At 45.9% G+C, this 15,537-nt stretch overlaps 1 protein-coding gene across 5 annotated transcripts in view; it reads left to right on the forward strand.

Moving 5' to 3' along the window:
• Nucleotides 1-15,537, forward strand: part of lrp4 (low density lipoprotein receptor-related protein 4) — a 193,242-nt gene that overhangs the window by 114,398 nt on the left and 63,307 nt on the right. For all 5 annotated transcript variants that reach the window (XM_080496823.1, XM_080496825.1, XM_080496824.1 and 2 more), the window contains exons 4-6: nt 5,409-5,522; nt 5,618-5,734; nt 12,233-12,361. In XM_080496823.1, coding sequence (XP_080352949.1) covers nt 5,409-5,522; nt 5,618-5,734; nt 12,233-12,361 — 360 coding nt within the window. The remainder of the gene's footprint in view (nt 1-5,408; nt 5,523-5,617; nt 5,735-12,232; nt 12,362-15,537) is intronic.

The raw sequence follows: 15,537 nt of genomic DNA on the forward strand, positions 1-15,537 counted from the left end.
CATGTGTATATGCCATTGTTAATTATTTGGCAGTTTTGAAACAATTTCACATAGGTGTCAGAGGTCCAGAGGTCCAGAGGTATTGTATTATTGCCCCAAATCCTCCGGTCTAAAGGTCCCTCCGGTGAGGTCGACTGAGAACAGGCGGTGCCTGTATCTTTAAATGCTCTATCTCTGCACACCTACTCTCTGTTTTCTGGTTGCGTTTGCGAGGAAAAAAATGGTGTCTGCTCATAATTTTGGACGGCAGAGCTTTTCATAACAAAAACAACCAATGGTGCCAACATGTGGCCCTACCACCTACCCTACCACCTACCCTACCACCTACCCTACCACCAACATCTTGTTCAGCATTTCTGTGGAAACGGACACCGTTTTCAAAATATTGCAATGGAAACTTTTCTTCAATGAACTGGCAAGAAAAATCATTTTCACTTGAAACGATGTGACAAGTTTCACATTTGCCATGTTGTTGCGTCACGACATGAGTCAGAACAGTGTTTTTCAACCACTGTGCCGCGGCACACTGGTGTTCCGCGAGATATATTCAGGTGTGCCGTGGGAAATTATCCAATTTCACATTTTTTCTAAAAAAACATTTACTCTCACTGCCGCTGTCAGCTTTGTGCTGTGGAGACGGGGCTTATGAGAGCAGTGTGCAGAGTAATCATGTATCAATACTGTGGCGAGCGCCACGGAAGAATTGCTCTGAGTCAAGATTTTTTTCAGCCAGCTGATCAACAGAAGCTTTTATTTTGACATGAACACACGCAACCAGAACTTCATAACAGGATGACACTCCACACAACACATTTGTCACTCATGGTTGATCACCAACATCCAACAAACCAAACTAGACGAAATAATGAACTATGTGAACCGAGGAACAAAACACAACACGAGCACAAATCAACACACACAACAACCCCGACAATAACCCTCAATAACCTCCGGCTACACATAACCTGAACTCCCATCATGCTCTGCAGCGACCAACTCCGTGATGCTACAATACTCTTCACCACTAGAGGGCAGCACAGAAATCGAAACTTAACAGACGTCAGTGTGGTTAATCTCCACCTCCTGCTACCATCTTGTATCAAAGTACTGTGTCAGTGACAGTGATGGAGAAGTTTTTGAAAAGGAAGAATGTGAACCAGGATCTCAGCTCTTCATCCATCAGGTCCAGGTTTCACACTGAGGGAGTAAAAATTAAAAAAAAAGAAATTGGGAAATACTTTTTTCTGTATTTATTTGATTCCTGTTGATAAAACTTTGATGAGAAAGACTTTATATTGTTAATAGAGACTACAGAGTTTCACATTTTAACATTTCCGGGTGGTGGTGTGCCTCCAGATTTTTCCAAATAAAAAAGTGTGCCTCGGCTCAAAAAGGTTGAAAGACACTGAGTCAGTGGAATGAAAGAAGCGTCATGTCTCATGTCGTGACACATGCCAGTCCCAGGCCTCGTCTTCCTGAAAGACCTCATGTGTTTGGAGTCCACAGCAACCCGAGACCAGCTCTGCCTTTCCTGGCTGATTTCTGTCCGTCACCCAGTGATTTCTCCCACTTCTCCGTTGACCCACATATCAGCAGCCGGGCTCTGATTCTCTTCATGGTGGGGGGTCTGTCTGCTGCGAGCCGCCTATGAATTTTTCATCTTCTTGTCCAGAATTTTTTTTCCCTCTCTCCCCTCTTTCCCAAACTACTTATTATTTCATGCTTCTGTCTTTTTTTCTAACTCTCTTTCTTTTTGCCTGCCTGTATATATTTTGTTTCTCCCCAGGATCTGCTGGGTTTTATTTCATTATTTAGAGAAGGGAAGGGCGAGACGGTCCTCCACGCTTGGTTGTAGCCGACTCCTCAAGGTTTCAGATAAACACAGAGATGGAGGTGTTTCTGATCGCGAGGCTTTCTAAATTCTTGAAATGTAAAAAGTCATTTTAGAGGGAGAGGGAAATAAAGAATTAAAACAAAGACCCACCCACATGCAGGGAGCTTGGTAATGACTCTTGGCACCCTTTGCCCTTTGACGTTTGGCTGCTGTATGAATGATGAGCGTCTGGAGGGCTTGTTGACCTCTGACCTCTCCTCTGTTTACCTCACTGATCAGAGCAGAGAGGGAGCACGAGGGGAACAGAAGGAAGGAGAGAATCAATTGCTTTCTTGCTTGCTGAATAATAGATTGAATGAGTGTATTTGTCGATTGTGCGAGTGGAATTAAATTTTCATGTCTGTCTGGCCAAAGACACCCCCCCCCCCCCCCCCCCCCCCCACCCCCACCCCCGGTTTTTATTTTCTTAAATTCTTTGGTGTGTTTTTAAAGAGGGGGAGCAGAGTCCTGGCTGAGGTGAAATGATTGTTTTTGAGGTTGGAAAAGCTCCATCACACCTCAGGCCTTGATAATTGTTATCATACTCAGTTTTAACTTCCCTGCTGAGGATATATAAAAGCAATGACTTTATTAATGATCCATTTACATGTCCTCTCCTTTCTTTTGTTGTTAGTTTATATAAATCATCTAAAGTCAATCTTGTGGGAAATGATTTAGTTTCAGTCTTGTTGTGGCTCATATATATTAACTCCAGTCTGTGGTCTAGGTAGTTTCCAAAAGAGCCATTTTTTTTGCCTACAGCTTGCAGATATAAATGAGTAATAGACTGTAGTTTGACACCTGTCTCAATGCTTAGCTGGCTTTGGAGTGAATGGAGCAGAGAAACCCATTTATGGCTCCTTTCGTTTACAAGAAACCTTTTTAATAATTGTCCACCAAGCCTGCAGGTAGAAAGTTTAAAGTGATTGTAATTTGACATCAGCATCATTTGTTTTACTGGCTTTTGCGTTGCCCAGAGGTCAAAACACATTCTCTCTCTTTTTTTTTTTCACAAGCCAACTTCAGAGATGTTTTCTTTTTCAGCAGCCTACTGTGCTTCCACATTGAACTGGCTGTAGTACGACTCCAGCCTCGTTACATATGCAGTTTGAAGAATTTCTAAATTCTTTAGATATTTTTATTTAATTATTATTATTATTATTATTTTACTTTATGTTTTGTTTTGTTTAATCGTCTTTAGTTGTATCTTTTATTTAGTTTATTGGTTTCCATCTATGTATGTATGCTACCAACCTTTTGGAAAAAAAACTGAGGCACAGCTCCCACACCACTCTCAAAGGACAGTTTAATGTTATGTCCCGTGTTTAAGGATTCTGATATGGGAAGTATGTGGTGTACGAATATTTTAGAAAATAAAATATGCCGTAGACTTGAAAACAAATATCATGCTGTCCTTCATTCGAAGTTCTGAGAGTGAGTCGAGATCAGTGGTTGTCAAACACATTTTAGTTTTGGGGGTTACAAGCAACATGTTGGAGGGCCAGACTGGTAAAATTGTGCCATACTAACTTTAAAATTTCAACATGAATGTTTTTCTGTGTTGTTGGAGGGAGTATGTGGGCTGAAAATGTCTGTTTTCTCACAAAACCAAACAATTGCTAACAAATAATCCCGACATTCTCAACATAAAGCCTCTGGCGCAGTAAAATGTCCCAAAAACTACTCCTGTCGCTGTTGCATTGTGGGTGAAAGAGTTTGAAACTGAACCGCTGTGTGCGTCGCAGTGCTTGAACGTTCGTTCATGTCTGACAGCATCATGCAGGGCAGGAAGTCAAGTTTGCTCTCAGTTCAGTTCTATAACATAATGACCACTGGCTCCTCTTCGTATCTGGGTGGGAGGGATCAGTGCCGGAGCCATATGTTAGAAACTGAATTCAAAAAACAAAAAAACAAATCTTTGCAGACACTGAACATTTGTTAGACATGTTAGAGGAACTGCAACGATAAAAGGTTGGTTCCCCTGAGCGTTATAATTTGTCACTGTTTTCAACATCAATATTTTCCATTCAAATAAAGTGTTTATGTGAAGGAAAAAAACAACTATAAAACAGTGTTTTGAGATGTTCAAGGTGATGGTCTGACAAATAAAATGGACATTAACACTAAAAAATTAGAAAAAGAAAAAAGAAACTGAACTCAATGATTAGATGGAGTTTGACAGTTGCAGTGTGGTGTTTCCTGTCTGTGTCATGTGTCACTCTGGTGGAGAAACAGTGGATGGAAGCTTGTGCAGATCAGGAGCTCACACCTTTGAACATGAACATTTAAGATGTCATGAAATCGTGCCAAGCAGAAACATGCAACACATACTTGTAATTTCATAGAATCAATACAATAAAAGGAAATAAAACTGTGACCTTTAACTTTCATTTTCCACTTTGTTGTACCTCCAAGCGTCAACTTTTTATCAGATTTTGAAACTCTGGAACTCTTTTCACACATTTAAATCCCATGTGATTTCATAAAGCTAAAGTTTATTGATGAGGTGGATTCCTTCGATACCTGTTGGGATCCTTCTTCTCCACAGTTGAGTTTTTTTTTTAAATAATTTCTCAATTTTGTTCTTAGTTTGTACAAAAACAAAACATTTAACCCTTAGCTTCTTAAACTATGCAAAAATTAGTATATGGTGCTCCCCCAACTGTAATGCACTTCACTGCAAGTAGTATTTATGATTAAATGTCTGTCTGTCTGTCTGTCTGTCTGTCTGTCTGTCTGTCTGTCTGTCTGTCTGTCTTTTCAAAACTACGAGATACCGTTGCTGACAGTAAAGATCCATGCACAATATTAATAAAGCTTTACATATAGGCTGAAACTGTCATTATACTTCTACATAGAATGTATTTTATTCAGGAATAAAAACATCTAGTTTAATGAAATGAGCAATAGTTTATCCTTCACTGATTCCCTTTCGTTAAGACTTCTTTAAAAACCCAAAGTGGATAACTGGGAAAAGCCATGAATCCCAGATTTGTAATGACTATTTCCTCCTGTGCTATTGTCACTAAGACCAAAGTAAACGTTTAGAATTTTCACCTGATTCAGCAGATAAAATGTCCAACATATTTATATATTTATGGAAAATGTAGTTTGACTGGTAGTACTTATCTGGCTTTGCGCTGCATTCTGCTGTTCATCCTCTATAAGTCGCTGTTGCTCGTCGCTCAGACCTCTCGCTTGGCGTGTTGCAGTCACTTTTCTTTGGATGTCTTTTTGAGCCAACGTCGATCGGCAGGATCCTTCGTCTAAGTCTTTGAGCTCTCCACCTGCAGGGAAAGTTCCCTCTGTTTGGGCAGAGAGAAAAAAAAAAAACGCAATTCTTTGCTTCTTGTCGTCGGCGCTTTGCTCTGAACCCGACATGAAAGACCCTGGTTTCCCCTGGAGTCACGCTGCTTCTAGCTGTGCAGCCCAAGGACGCCTCAGTTGTCATCTCCTCCTTATATAGCTACTGTTTGTGCTCTGCTTTTGTTGTTGCTACATAATTTATCCTCTGACCCCCTTTTTTCCTCTGCAGCTCCCAGAGAGTGCGAGGAGGATGAGTTTCACTGCCAAAATGGCTACTGCATCCGCAGCCTGTGGCACTGTGACGGCGACAATGACTGTGGGGACAACAGTGATGAGCAGTGTGGTGGGTACACACCAGACGGCCACTTCCACACGCATAGAGGCGCTCCAGCGGGCAAGCATCAATTTATTTATGTGTTTCCCCCCCCACGGTGCCAGATATGCGTAAATGTTCGGACAAGGAGTTCCGGTGCACAGACGGGAGTTGTATCGCTGAGCACTGGTACTGCGACGGAGACACGGACTGTAAAGATGGATCGGATGAAGAAAAGTGCCGTAAGTTTGTCAAAGTGTGCAGAGTGGAGAGGAACTGGGTGTGGTCACGCACTTCAAATTATGGGAAGTGACCGCGCTTGTCAGGACAGAAGGAAGGGAACTTGGTACTTGATTAACTTTACTGTAATTCCTCTGCTTTCCATTAGCTGTGTGTACAATGTGTTGAACCGGGGCTTAAAAAAGATGAATGTGCAGGAGTTAGTACGTTTTTTTTCAGTTGCATTCACACAAAGCAGCAAACAAGAACATTATTACAAAAAAGTCAAGCGTCCAGCAACCAAAAAAGGAATCGGCTGAAGCCGCTGGCTCATTTTGTCCATCCTGTTTCAATCGGATTACTAAAAACAAAGATCAGTAATCAAGTACAAAACTAAATCACAGTTTAAATTAGAAATCACCTTTCGGATAATAAGTAAATATCACAATAATAATTAATTCATAGCATAACCTTGAATTATTTTACATCATAAACACTTTTTGAAAACACACACAGAGAATGACACCTTTCTGTTATTTATTTATTTATTACCTTTGCCAACAAAAAATGGGCGATCAATGAAGTTAGCCGGGAAGGTTATATTTTCATTTGCGTGTATTTATTTATTTATCTACACTGCTCAAAAAAAACCAAGGAGAACACAAATAACACATCCTCGATCTCAAATGATGAAATATTGCAGTTGAAAGCCTTTATTCAATATTTAGTAGAGTCTTGAGAACAAAATAACCTAAAAATGATTCATGTGAATCAAAATGATTATCCCATGGAGGTCTGGATTTGGAATCCTACCAAAATAAAAGTAGAGGATCACATTGCAGGCTGATCCAACGTCAGTGAAAATTCCTCAAGACAAGTGAGAATGAGGCTCAGTAGTGGGCGTGGCCTCCACCTGCCTGTATGACCTCCCTCCACGCCTGGGCTCCTGATGGGGGGAGGTTCTCCTGAGGGACGGCCTCCCAGACTGGGATCACAGCATCAGGAACTCCTGGACCGTCTCTGGGGCAACGTGTGGTTGGTGGACGGAACCAGACATCATGTCCACATGTCCTCCATTGGACTGAGGTCTGGGGGACGGACAGGCTCGTCCAGAGCATCAACACCTTCATCATGAAGAACACATGAGGCCTGGCATTGTCCTGCATCAGAAGGAACCCAGGTTCCACTGCAGCAGCATCTGGTCTCACACTGGGTCTGAGGTTCTCATCTGGTACCTCATGGCAGTCAGGGTTCCTCTGGCGAGAACATGGGGGCTGTGGGCCGTCTAAAGAAATACGTCCCTACACCGTTACTGACCCAGCGCCAAACCTCTCAAGAACGTTCTCCATGGTGCTGCAGCAGAACGTTCTCCACAGTGCTGGAGGATGTAGCTGCAGCAGAACGTTCTCCATGGTGCTGCAGCAGAACGTTCTCCATGATGCTGGAGGATGTAGCTGCAGCAGAACGTTCTCCATGATGCTAAAGCAGAACGTTCTCCATGGTGCTGCAGCAGGCAGAACGTTCTCCACAGTGCTGGAGGATGTAGCTGCAGCAGAACGTTCTCCATGATGCTGGAGGATGTAGCTGCAGCAGAACGTTCTCCATGATGCTAAAGCAGAACGTTCTCCATGGTGCTGCAGTAGAACGTTCTCCATGGTGCTGCAGCAGAACGTTCTCCATGATACTGGAGGATGTTCCTGCAGCATAACGTTCTCCACAATGCTGGAGGATGTTCCTGCAGCATAACGTTCTCCACAGCTCATGATGGAGGATGTTCCTGCAGCAGAAGGTTCTCCACAGCGTCTCCAGACTCTGTCTCGTCTGTCACATGTGCTCAGTGAGAACCTTCTCATCAGTGAAGAACTCAGGGCTCCAATGGCCAATCTGACAATATTGCTGTTCTCTGGCCAATGCCAATGGCCCTGCAGGGTGTTGGGCTGTAAGAACAGCTCCCCCTTGTGGACGAGGCCCTCATACCACCCTCATGGTGTCTGTTCCTGTGGACGAGGGGTCCTCATACCACCCTCATGGAGTCTGTTCCTGTGGACGAGGCCCTCATACCACCCTCATGGAGTCTGTTCCTGTGGACGAGGCCCTCATAGCACCCTCATGGAGTCTGTTCCTGTGGACGTGGCCCTCATACCACCCTCATGGAGTCTGTTCCTGTGGACGTGGCCCTCATACCACCCTCATGGAGTCTGTTCCTGTGGACTTGGTCCTCATACCACCCTCATGGAGTCTGTTCCTGTGGACGAGGGGTCCTCATACCACCCTCATGGAGTCTGTTCCTGTGGACGAGGCCCTCATACCACCCTCATGGAGTCTGTTCCTGTGGACGAGGCCCTCATACCACCCTCATGGAGTCTGTTCCTGTGGACGAGGCCCTCATACCACCCTCATGGAGTCTGTTCCTGTGGACGAGGCCCTCATACCACCCTCATGGAGTCTGTTCCTGTGGACGAGGCCCTCATACCACCCTCATGGAGTCTGTTCCTGTGGACGTGGCCCTCATACCACCCTCATGGAGTCTGTTCCTGTGGACGTGGTCCTCATACCACCCTCATGGAGTCTGTTCCTGTGGACGAGGGGTCCTCATACCACCCTCATGGAGTCTGTTCCTGTGGACGAGGCCCTCATACCACCCTCATGGAGTCTGTTCCTGTGGACGAGGCCCTCATACCACCCTCATGGAGTCTGTTCCTGTGGACGAGGCCCTCATACCACCCTCATGGAGTCTGTTCCTGTGGACGTGGCCCTCATACCACCCTCATGGAGTCTGTTCCTGTGGACGAGGCCCTCATACCACCCTCATGGAGTCTGTTCCTGTGGACGAGGCCCTCATACCACCCTCATGGAGTCTGTTCCTGTGGACGTGGCCCTCATACCACCCTCATGGAGTCTGTTCCTGTGGACGAGGCCCTCATACCACCCTCATGGAGTCTGTTCCTGTGGACGTGGTCCTCATAGCACCCTCATGGAGTCTGTTCCTGTGGACGAGGCCCTCATACCACCCTCATGGAGTCTGTTCCTGTGGACGAGGCCCTCATACCACCCTCATGGAGTCTGTTCCTGTGGACGTGGCCCTCATACCACCCTCATGGAGTCTGTTCCTGTGGACGAGGCCCTCATACCACCCTCATGGAGTCTGTTCCTGTGGACGTGGCCCTCATACCACCCTCATGGAGTCTGTTCCTGTGGACGAGGCCCTCATACCACCCTCATGGAGTCTGTTCCTGTGGACGAGGCCCTCATACCACCCTCATGGAGTCTGTTCCTGTGGACGAGGCCCTCATACCACCCTCATGGAGTCTGTTCCTGTGGACGAGGCCCTCATACCACCCTCATGGAGTCTGTTCCTGTGGACGAGGCCCTCATACCACCCTCATGGAGTCTGTTCCTGTGGACGTGGCCCTCATACCACCCTCATGGAGTCTGTTCCTGTGGACGTGGTCCTCATACCACCCTCATGGAGTCTGTTCCTGTGGACGAGGGGTCCTCATACCACCCTCATGGAGTCTGTTCCTGTGGACGAGGCCCTCATACCACCCTCATGGAGTCTGTTCCTGTGGACGAGGCCCTCATACCACCCTCATGGAGTCTGTTCCTGTGGACGAGGCCCTCATACCACCCTCATGGAGTCTGTTCCTGTGGACGAGGCCCTCATACCACCCTCATGGAGTCTGTTCCTGTGGACGTGGCCCTCATACCACCCTCATGGAGTCTGTTCCTGTGGACGAGGCCCTCATACCACCCTCATGGAGTCTGTTCCTGTGGACGAGGCCCTCATACCACCCTCATGGAGTCTGTTCCTGTGGACGTGGCCCTCATACCACCTTCATGGAGTCTGTTCCTGTGGACGTGGTCCTCATACCACCCTCATGGAGTCTGTTCATGTGGACCAGGGGTCCTCATACCACCCTCATGGAGTCTGTTCCTGTGGACGAGGCCCTCATACCACCCTCATGGAGTCTGTTCCTGTGGACGAGGCCCTCATACCACCCTCATGGAGTCTGTTCCTGTGGACGAGGCCCTCATACCACCCTCATGGAGTCTGTTCCTGTGGACGAGGCCCTCATACCACCCTCATGGAGTCTGTTCCTGTGGACGTGGCCCTCATACCACCCTCATGGAGTCTGTTCCTGTGGACGAGGCCCTCATACCACCCTCATGGAGTCTGTTCCTGTGGACGAGGCCCTCATACCACCCTCATGGAGTCTGTTCCTGTGGACGTGGCCCTCATACCACCCTCATGGAGTCTGTTCCTGTGGACGAGGCCCTCATACCACCCTCATGGAGTCTGTTCCTGTGGACGTGGTCCTCATAGCACCCTCATGGAGTCTGTTCCTGTGGACGAGGCCCTCATACCACCCTCATGGAGTCTGTTCCTGTGGACGAGGCCCTCATACCACCCTCATGGAGTCTGTTCCTGTGGACGTGGTCCTCATACCACCCTCATGGAGTCTGTTCCTGTGGACGAGGGGTCCTCATACCACCCTCATGGAGTCTGTTCCTGTGGACGTGGCCCTCATAGCACCCTCATGGAGTCTGTTCCTGTGGACGAGGCCCTCATACCACCCTCATGGAGTCTGTTCCTGTGGACGAGGGGTCCTCATACCACCCTCATGGAGTCTGTTCCTGTGGACGAGGTTCCTCATAGCACCCTGGTGAAGTGTGTTTCTGACAGTTTGAGCAGGAACATCACATTAGTGTCCTGCTGGAGGTTCTGCAGCTCCTCCTGGTCCTTCTTGCACAAAGGTGGAGGTAGCAGTCCTGCTGCTGGCTTGTTGCCCTCCTGTGGCCTCCTCCACCTCTCCTGATGTCCTGGCCTGTCTCCTGGTATGTCCTCCTACCCCCCCTCCATGTCTCCTGGTGTCCTGGCCTGTCTCCTGCTATGTCCTCCTACCCCCCCTCCATGTCTCCTGATATGTCCTCCTACCCCCCCTCCATGTCTCCTGGTGTCCTGGCCTGTCTCCTGGTATGTCCTCCATGTCTCCTGGTGTCCTGGCCTGTCTCCTGGTATGTCCTCCTACCCCCCCTCCATGTCTCCTGGTGTCCTGGCCTGTCTCCTGGTATGTCCTCCTACCCCCCCTCCATGTCTCCTGGTGTCCTGGCCTGTCTCCTGGTTTGCCCTCCTACCCCCCCTCCATGTCTCCTGGTGTCCTGGCCTGTCTCCTGGTATGTCCTCCATGTCTCCTGGTGTCCTGGCCTGTCTCCTGGTATGTCCTCCATGTCTCCTGGTGTCCTGGCCTGTCTCCTGGTATGTCCTCCTACCCCCCCTCCATGTCTCCTGGTATGTCCTCCATGCTCTGGACACTGTTCAGGGAGACACAACAAACCTTCCTGCCACAGCTCATTGATGTTCCATGTTGGATGAGCAGCTTGTGTTGGTCGTCTCCTCCTCCTGCTCCTCCTCTTCTCCTCCCCCTCTCCTCCTCCTGCTCCTCCAGGACTGAAACACTAACAAGGTTCTAAAGTGAGCAGAACATCAGCCAGGAACCAGGAGAACATCTTCATGGTCACCAGCTGCAGAACCTCTCCTTTATAGGAGTTGTCTTGATCATTGCCTCTCATTTCCACACGTCTGTTTATTTTGCACAACAGGTGAAATGGATTGACAATGAGTGTTGCTTCCTACCTGGACAGGTTCAGTTCACACCAGTGTGATATACTGGGAGTTACGTCGTGTTGTTGAGGTGTTCCCTTTAGTTTAGTGTTTTTTTTGAGCAGTGTATTTATTGGTTTGTATGTATGTACAGTATGTTACCAACTTTTCACAAACAAACTGTTGATATGAGGCACAGCTCCCACACCACTCTAACAGTAAAGCTCATGTGATCACCATGTTTCAGCACAAAGAACAGTTAATGTCACATCTCATGTTTAAGGATTCTGATATGGGAAGTATGTGGTATATGAATATTATAGAAAATAAAATATGCCCCAGACTTTAAAACAAATATCATGCTGTCCTTCATCCAAAGTTCTGAGAGTGATTCTAGATCAATGGGTGTGGAGAAAAATGACTAAAAACCAAAAAGTATTTTGTTTTTAAAAAGGTACACATTGGATAATTAAACAAGTTTAACTGCAATACTCAATTATTACATGTGTATTACAGCTAAAATGATCATCTATGAATGAGACGAAGGAAAAGAGTCAGAATACTGGTGAAAGTTATTGTTAATCATATCCGAGTGTTGAACTAATCCGAGCTGCTGCAGCGTAACGAGTCAGAACTAAAATCAGATGGCCTCACCTGAACTGAGGTGTCGTGTTTAACAAGTTCGTCGGGTTTGAGCGTTTTAAATGTGTCCATCGTCCGAAGCAGCGAGTCGCGTCGCCTCCTGATTCCACGTGACACATTCAGCACATTACATCTGAAGCTTGAAAGAGCAGCGGACATCCGAGTGTGTGTGTGTGTGTGTGTGTGTGTGTGTGTGTGTGTGTGTGTGTGTGTGTGTGTGTGTGTGTGTGTGTGTGTGTGTGTGTGTGTGTGTGTGTGTGTGTGTGTGTGCGCGCAGCCTCAGATGTGATGACGGCCACCTGCAGTGTGGAGGAGTTCCAGTGTGCGTACGGCCGCTGCATCCTGGACATCTACCACTGCGACGGAGACGACGACTGCGGCGACTGGTCAGACGAGTCGGACTGTTGTAAGTCCTTCACTTTGGCACCACGACACTTCCAGACGAGCTCCACTCTGGTTGGAGACCAGCAGTCCTCTTATTGCTGCTTTGCCAGAACACAATGATGTCACTATATTGTAATCAGCTCACCCATTAGTTTTGTGCTTCCACATCAGGAGTTCCCAGAGTTCCCAGCATAGAGTTTGCATATCTTGACCCATTTAATCCAGTTGTCATTAAAATGATCTTTTTTGGAGATGGAGTATAAACGGTCAATCTTTCGGTCGATCGTCTCACGTCGTTCATCTTTCACTATGTTGACCCAAAATAATCCTAAATGATGTGGCAAAGTAAAGGGGACACCAATATATTATGAAATATTTTTAATAAATGTACAGTCCAGAAACATTTGCTCTAAATCAGCTTCCTGTAGCCAAGATCTGAGTATTTATTTTCATTTTATATTTAAACCCAACATGCGTGTCTGGATTGTTGGTCTAAACAGCCTCTAAGCACAAAACATGAAAACTGAAAGGGTTCATGCTTCATCACTGACTGGAGAAGACAAAGAAATAATGCTCAGACTCTTCACATCATTAACAAACTACAATGATAAGGAGTGTTGGAAAAATAAAAACACATTGATGCTGTGCAGCCGCTGCGCCACACACACACACACACACACACACACACACACACACACACACACACACACACACACACACACACACACACACACACACACACACACACACACACACGATAAAGCCTACACTCTATAGGCTCTCGCTGAAGACAAAGCTCCTCTGGGAGATCAGTTATACCGTTAGATGAGAGTTAAATGACCCTCTTGCACATGTCTATCCTCCCTCCCTCCATCCCTCCCTCCATCCCTCCCTCTCGTCTTGACATCGAGTCGTCACGTCCCGAAGCTTCGTGGTTAAACTTTGAGCTGCAGTCATTCCAGGCTCATCTGACCAGGACGAGTAAATGTTGATAATCAGCCGCTTCAACATCTCGGTCAGCTGAGTTAAGTGACACTAAATCCACTCAACAGGCTTTTTTGTTCACTTTTACTCTGAAGGCGGATCTTAATGATCATATCTGTGTAAACTCATGTGAGGTCCTGCATCATTGATGTACTTCTCATGTTTTCGTACATTTCGATAGAGTTCTATGAAACAAATTGACTAAAGCGTTGGTGGGTTGTGACCCACAACTGGGCCAGCGACCTGTTTGCAGAGGGTCTTCACCTGGACGAACCAAAGGAGGTTCTAATAATCAGGCTTTGTAGTGTAAAGCCGCTGCACGATGACGTTTTCAGTTAAAACGTCATGTCATGTATAGCAGTTTTTCAGAAAAGTAGTTTTTTCCTCCCTTTCTACCGAGATGAAGTCTGAATGTTTTCAAAAAGTTATTTTCCCCCTGAGACATCATGTAAACGAGGCCTGAGACAAGTGGGACTTTTCTTAACCCCGGATTGATGCAATAAAAGATCAGAAAAGTCATAAAATTAGTTGTAAGTTTTTCACAACAACTTCAATAATCAGTAAAACATTTTGCCCCCTAAATTCCAGAATATGAGCTATTTTCTCGGAAGCAGATCTCATTGTTCTTTGTCCATCTTCACAGAGACATCAGTTTCAGAGTGGGACACGCCATCCCCACGTTTAGTGTGGATTTCATGCCTTGATGTGCCGTCGACAGCAGGCTGAGTTCAGGAACAGCTGCTGCTCGACGGCAACTGTCATAACTGGGAAACTGTGTGTTAGATCTCCTCCACGGCAGCGTCTGGCACACACACTCCGCCCGTCCTGACACGACTATCATGTTTCTCTCCGCTCGCGCCGGAGACAAATCTCCCTCCTTCTCCCAGCCCTCGTCTTCTCCATTCATTGTGTCCTGACTGCCCACCACATCTCTCTCTCTCTCTCTCTCTCTCTCTCTCTCTCTCTCTCTGCCTCTCTCCCTCTCTGTCCCTCTCCCTCTCTTTCGCTCTCTTTGGTTTCCCTCTTTGATGTGTTTATCTGCAGTGCGATAAGCAGAGCTTCAAGGTTTTGTAACAGCGTTTGATCATCTTAAAGGTCATGTTGTGCGCCTTAGCTGCTCTGTTATTTTTCTCTCATCTCCTCCCACAATCCAGTTTTTTTAATTGCAAACTGGCTTCTGAAGTGTTATAACAGAGAGAGAGAGAGAGAGATTCAAAGCTTCTAAAAAAAAAAGTAACTAAAAAGGAGAGAAAAAAGACACAGTTGAAATACTGTGGGGTGTCACTGGAGAAGCATCACTATGTTTTCATCTTTACCTACAGGATTTCTTTTGTGGTTGATTTCATGTCTTAACTAGACTATTTGTAATTTATTTCACAAAATGTTTTCAGTATAAAATGTTGGAATTGAGTGAGGAATTACTCACAGATGTATATTTAGTTTTAAAAGTTTATCTGACCTATATTCGGGCAGTTCTTCTCAAACTGACTTTCTGAAAACTGAAAACTTGCGCTGCCTTTGGGAGTTGTCAAGTTGAAGCAATTATGCCCGGAGCCACTGAAAACTTTTTGAAAACTGCTCTCAAGGTGAAACTTTTCGAAAATGAAGAAAAATACAACTTTTTAAACACACTCCGACTCCACCTCCATGGAAATGGGGGCGGAACATGACATTTTTCTGAGAAGAAAATTGTGCTTTTTCATTTGAAGCCTTGTGTAAACTGGGCCTAAAAAATACACATCATGTGAGAAACAGACTTAAACACAACACTAGTGTATAATATACATTATATAATATACTTTTTTTTAATAAAACGTACATTTTATTTCCATTGGCCCTTGTCCATAATAAAATATTCTCTTTTTAGAACCAATGTTTCATGGAAAATTCATCTATTTTTTCATCAGATTGTGGATATAAGGATTTGCTGGGTCATGAAGGAGTTTCTGATTTACAAGTGGGCCGCGATAATCTTACATAATTTACATGCAACTGCTATGTGAAAGAAATGTAAACTAATAACAAGAATCAGAAACCAAACATAAAGTACCAACATGCAGGCGACGCCACATGGCTCTTAGAATTGTGAACTAAAGTGTATTTAGACATGGAAATGCATCACATGTAGTGTAGATACCGGCTGGTCTTCATGCTCACTTCAGTCCAGACAAATGGGCAATTCCTTACAGCCCCGGGACTATACACACCATCAAG

The sequence above is a fragment of the Blennius ocellaris genome, assembly GCF_963422515.1.
Source record: "Blennius ocellaris genome assembly, chromosome: 1".
NCBI lineage: Eukaryota > Metazoa > Chordata > Actinopteri > Blenniiformes > Blenniidae > Blennius > Blennius ocellaris.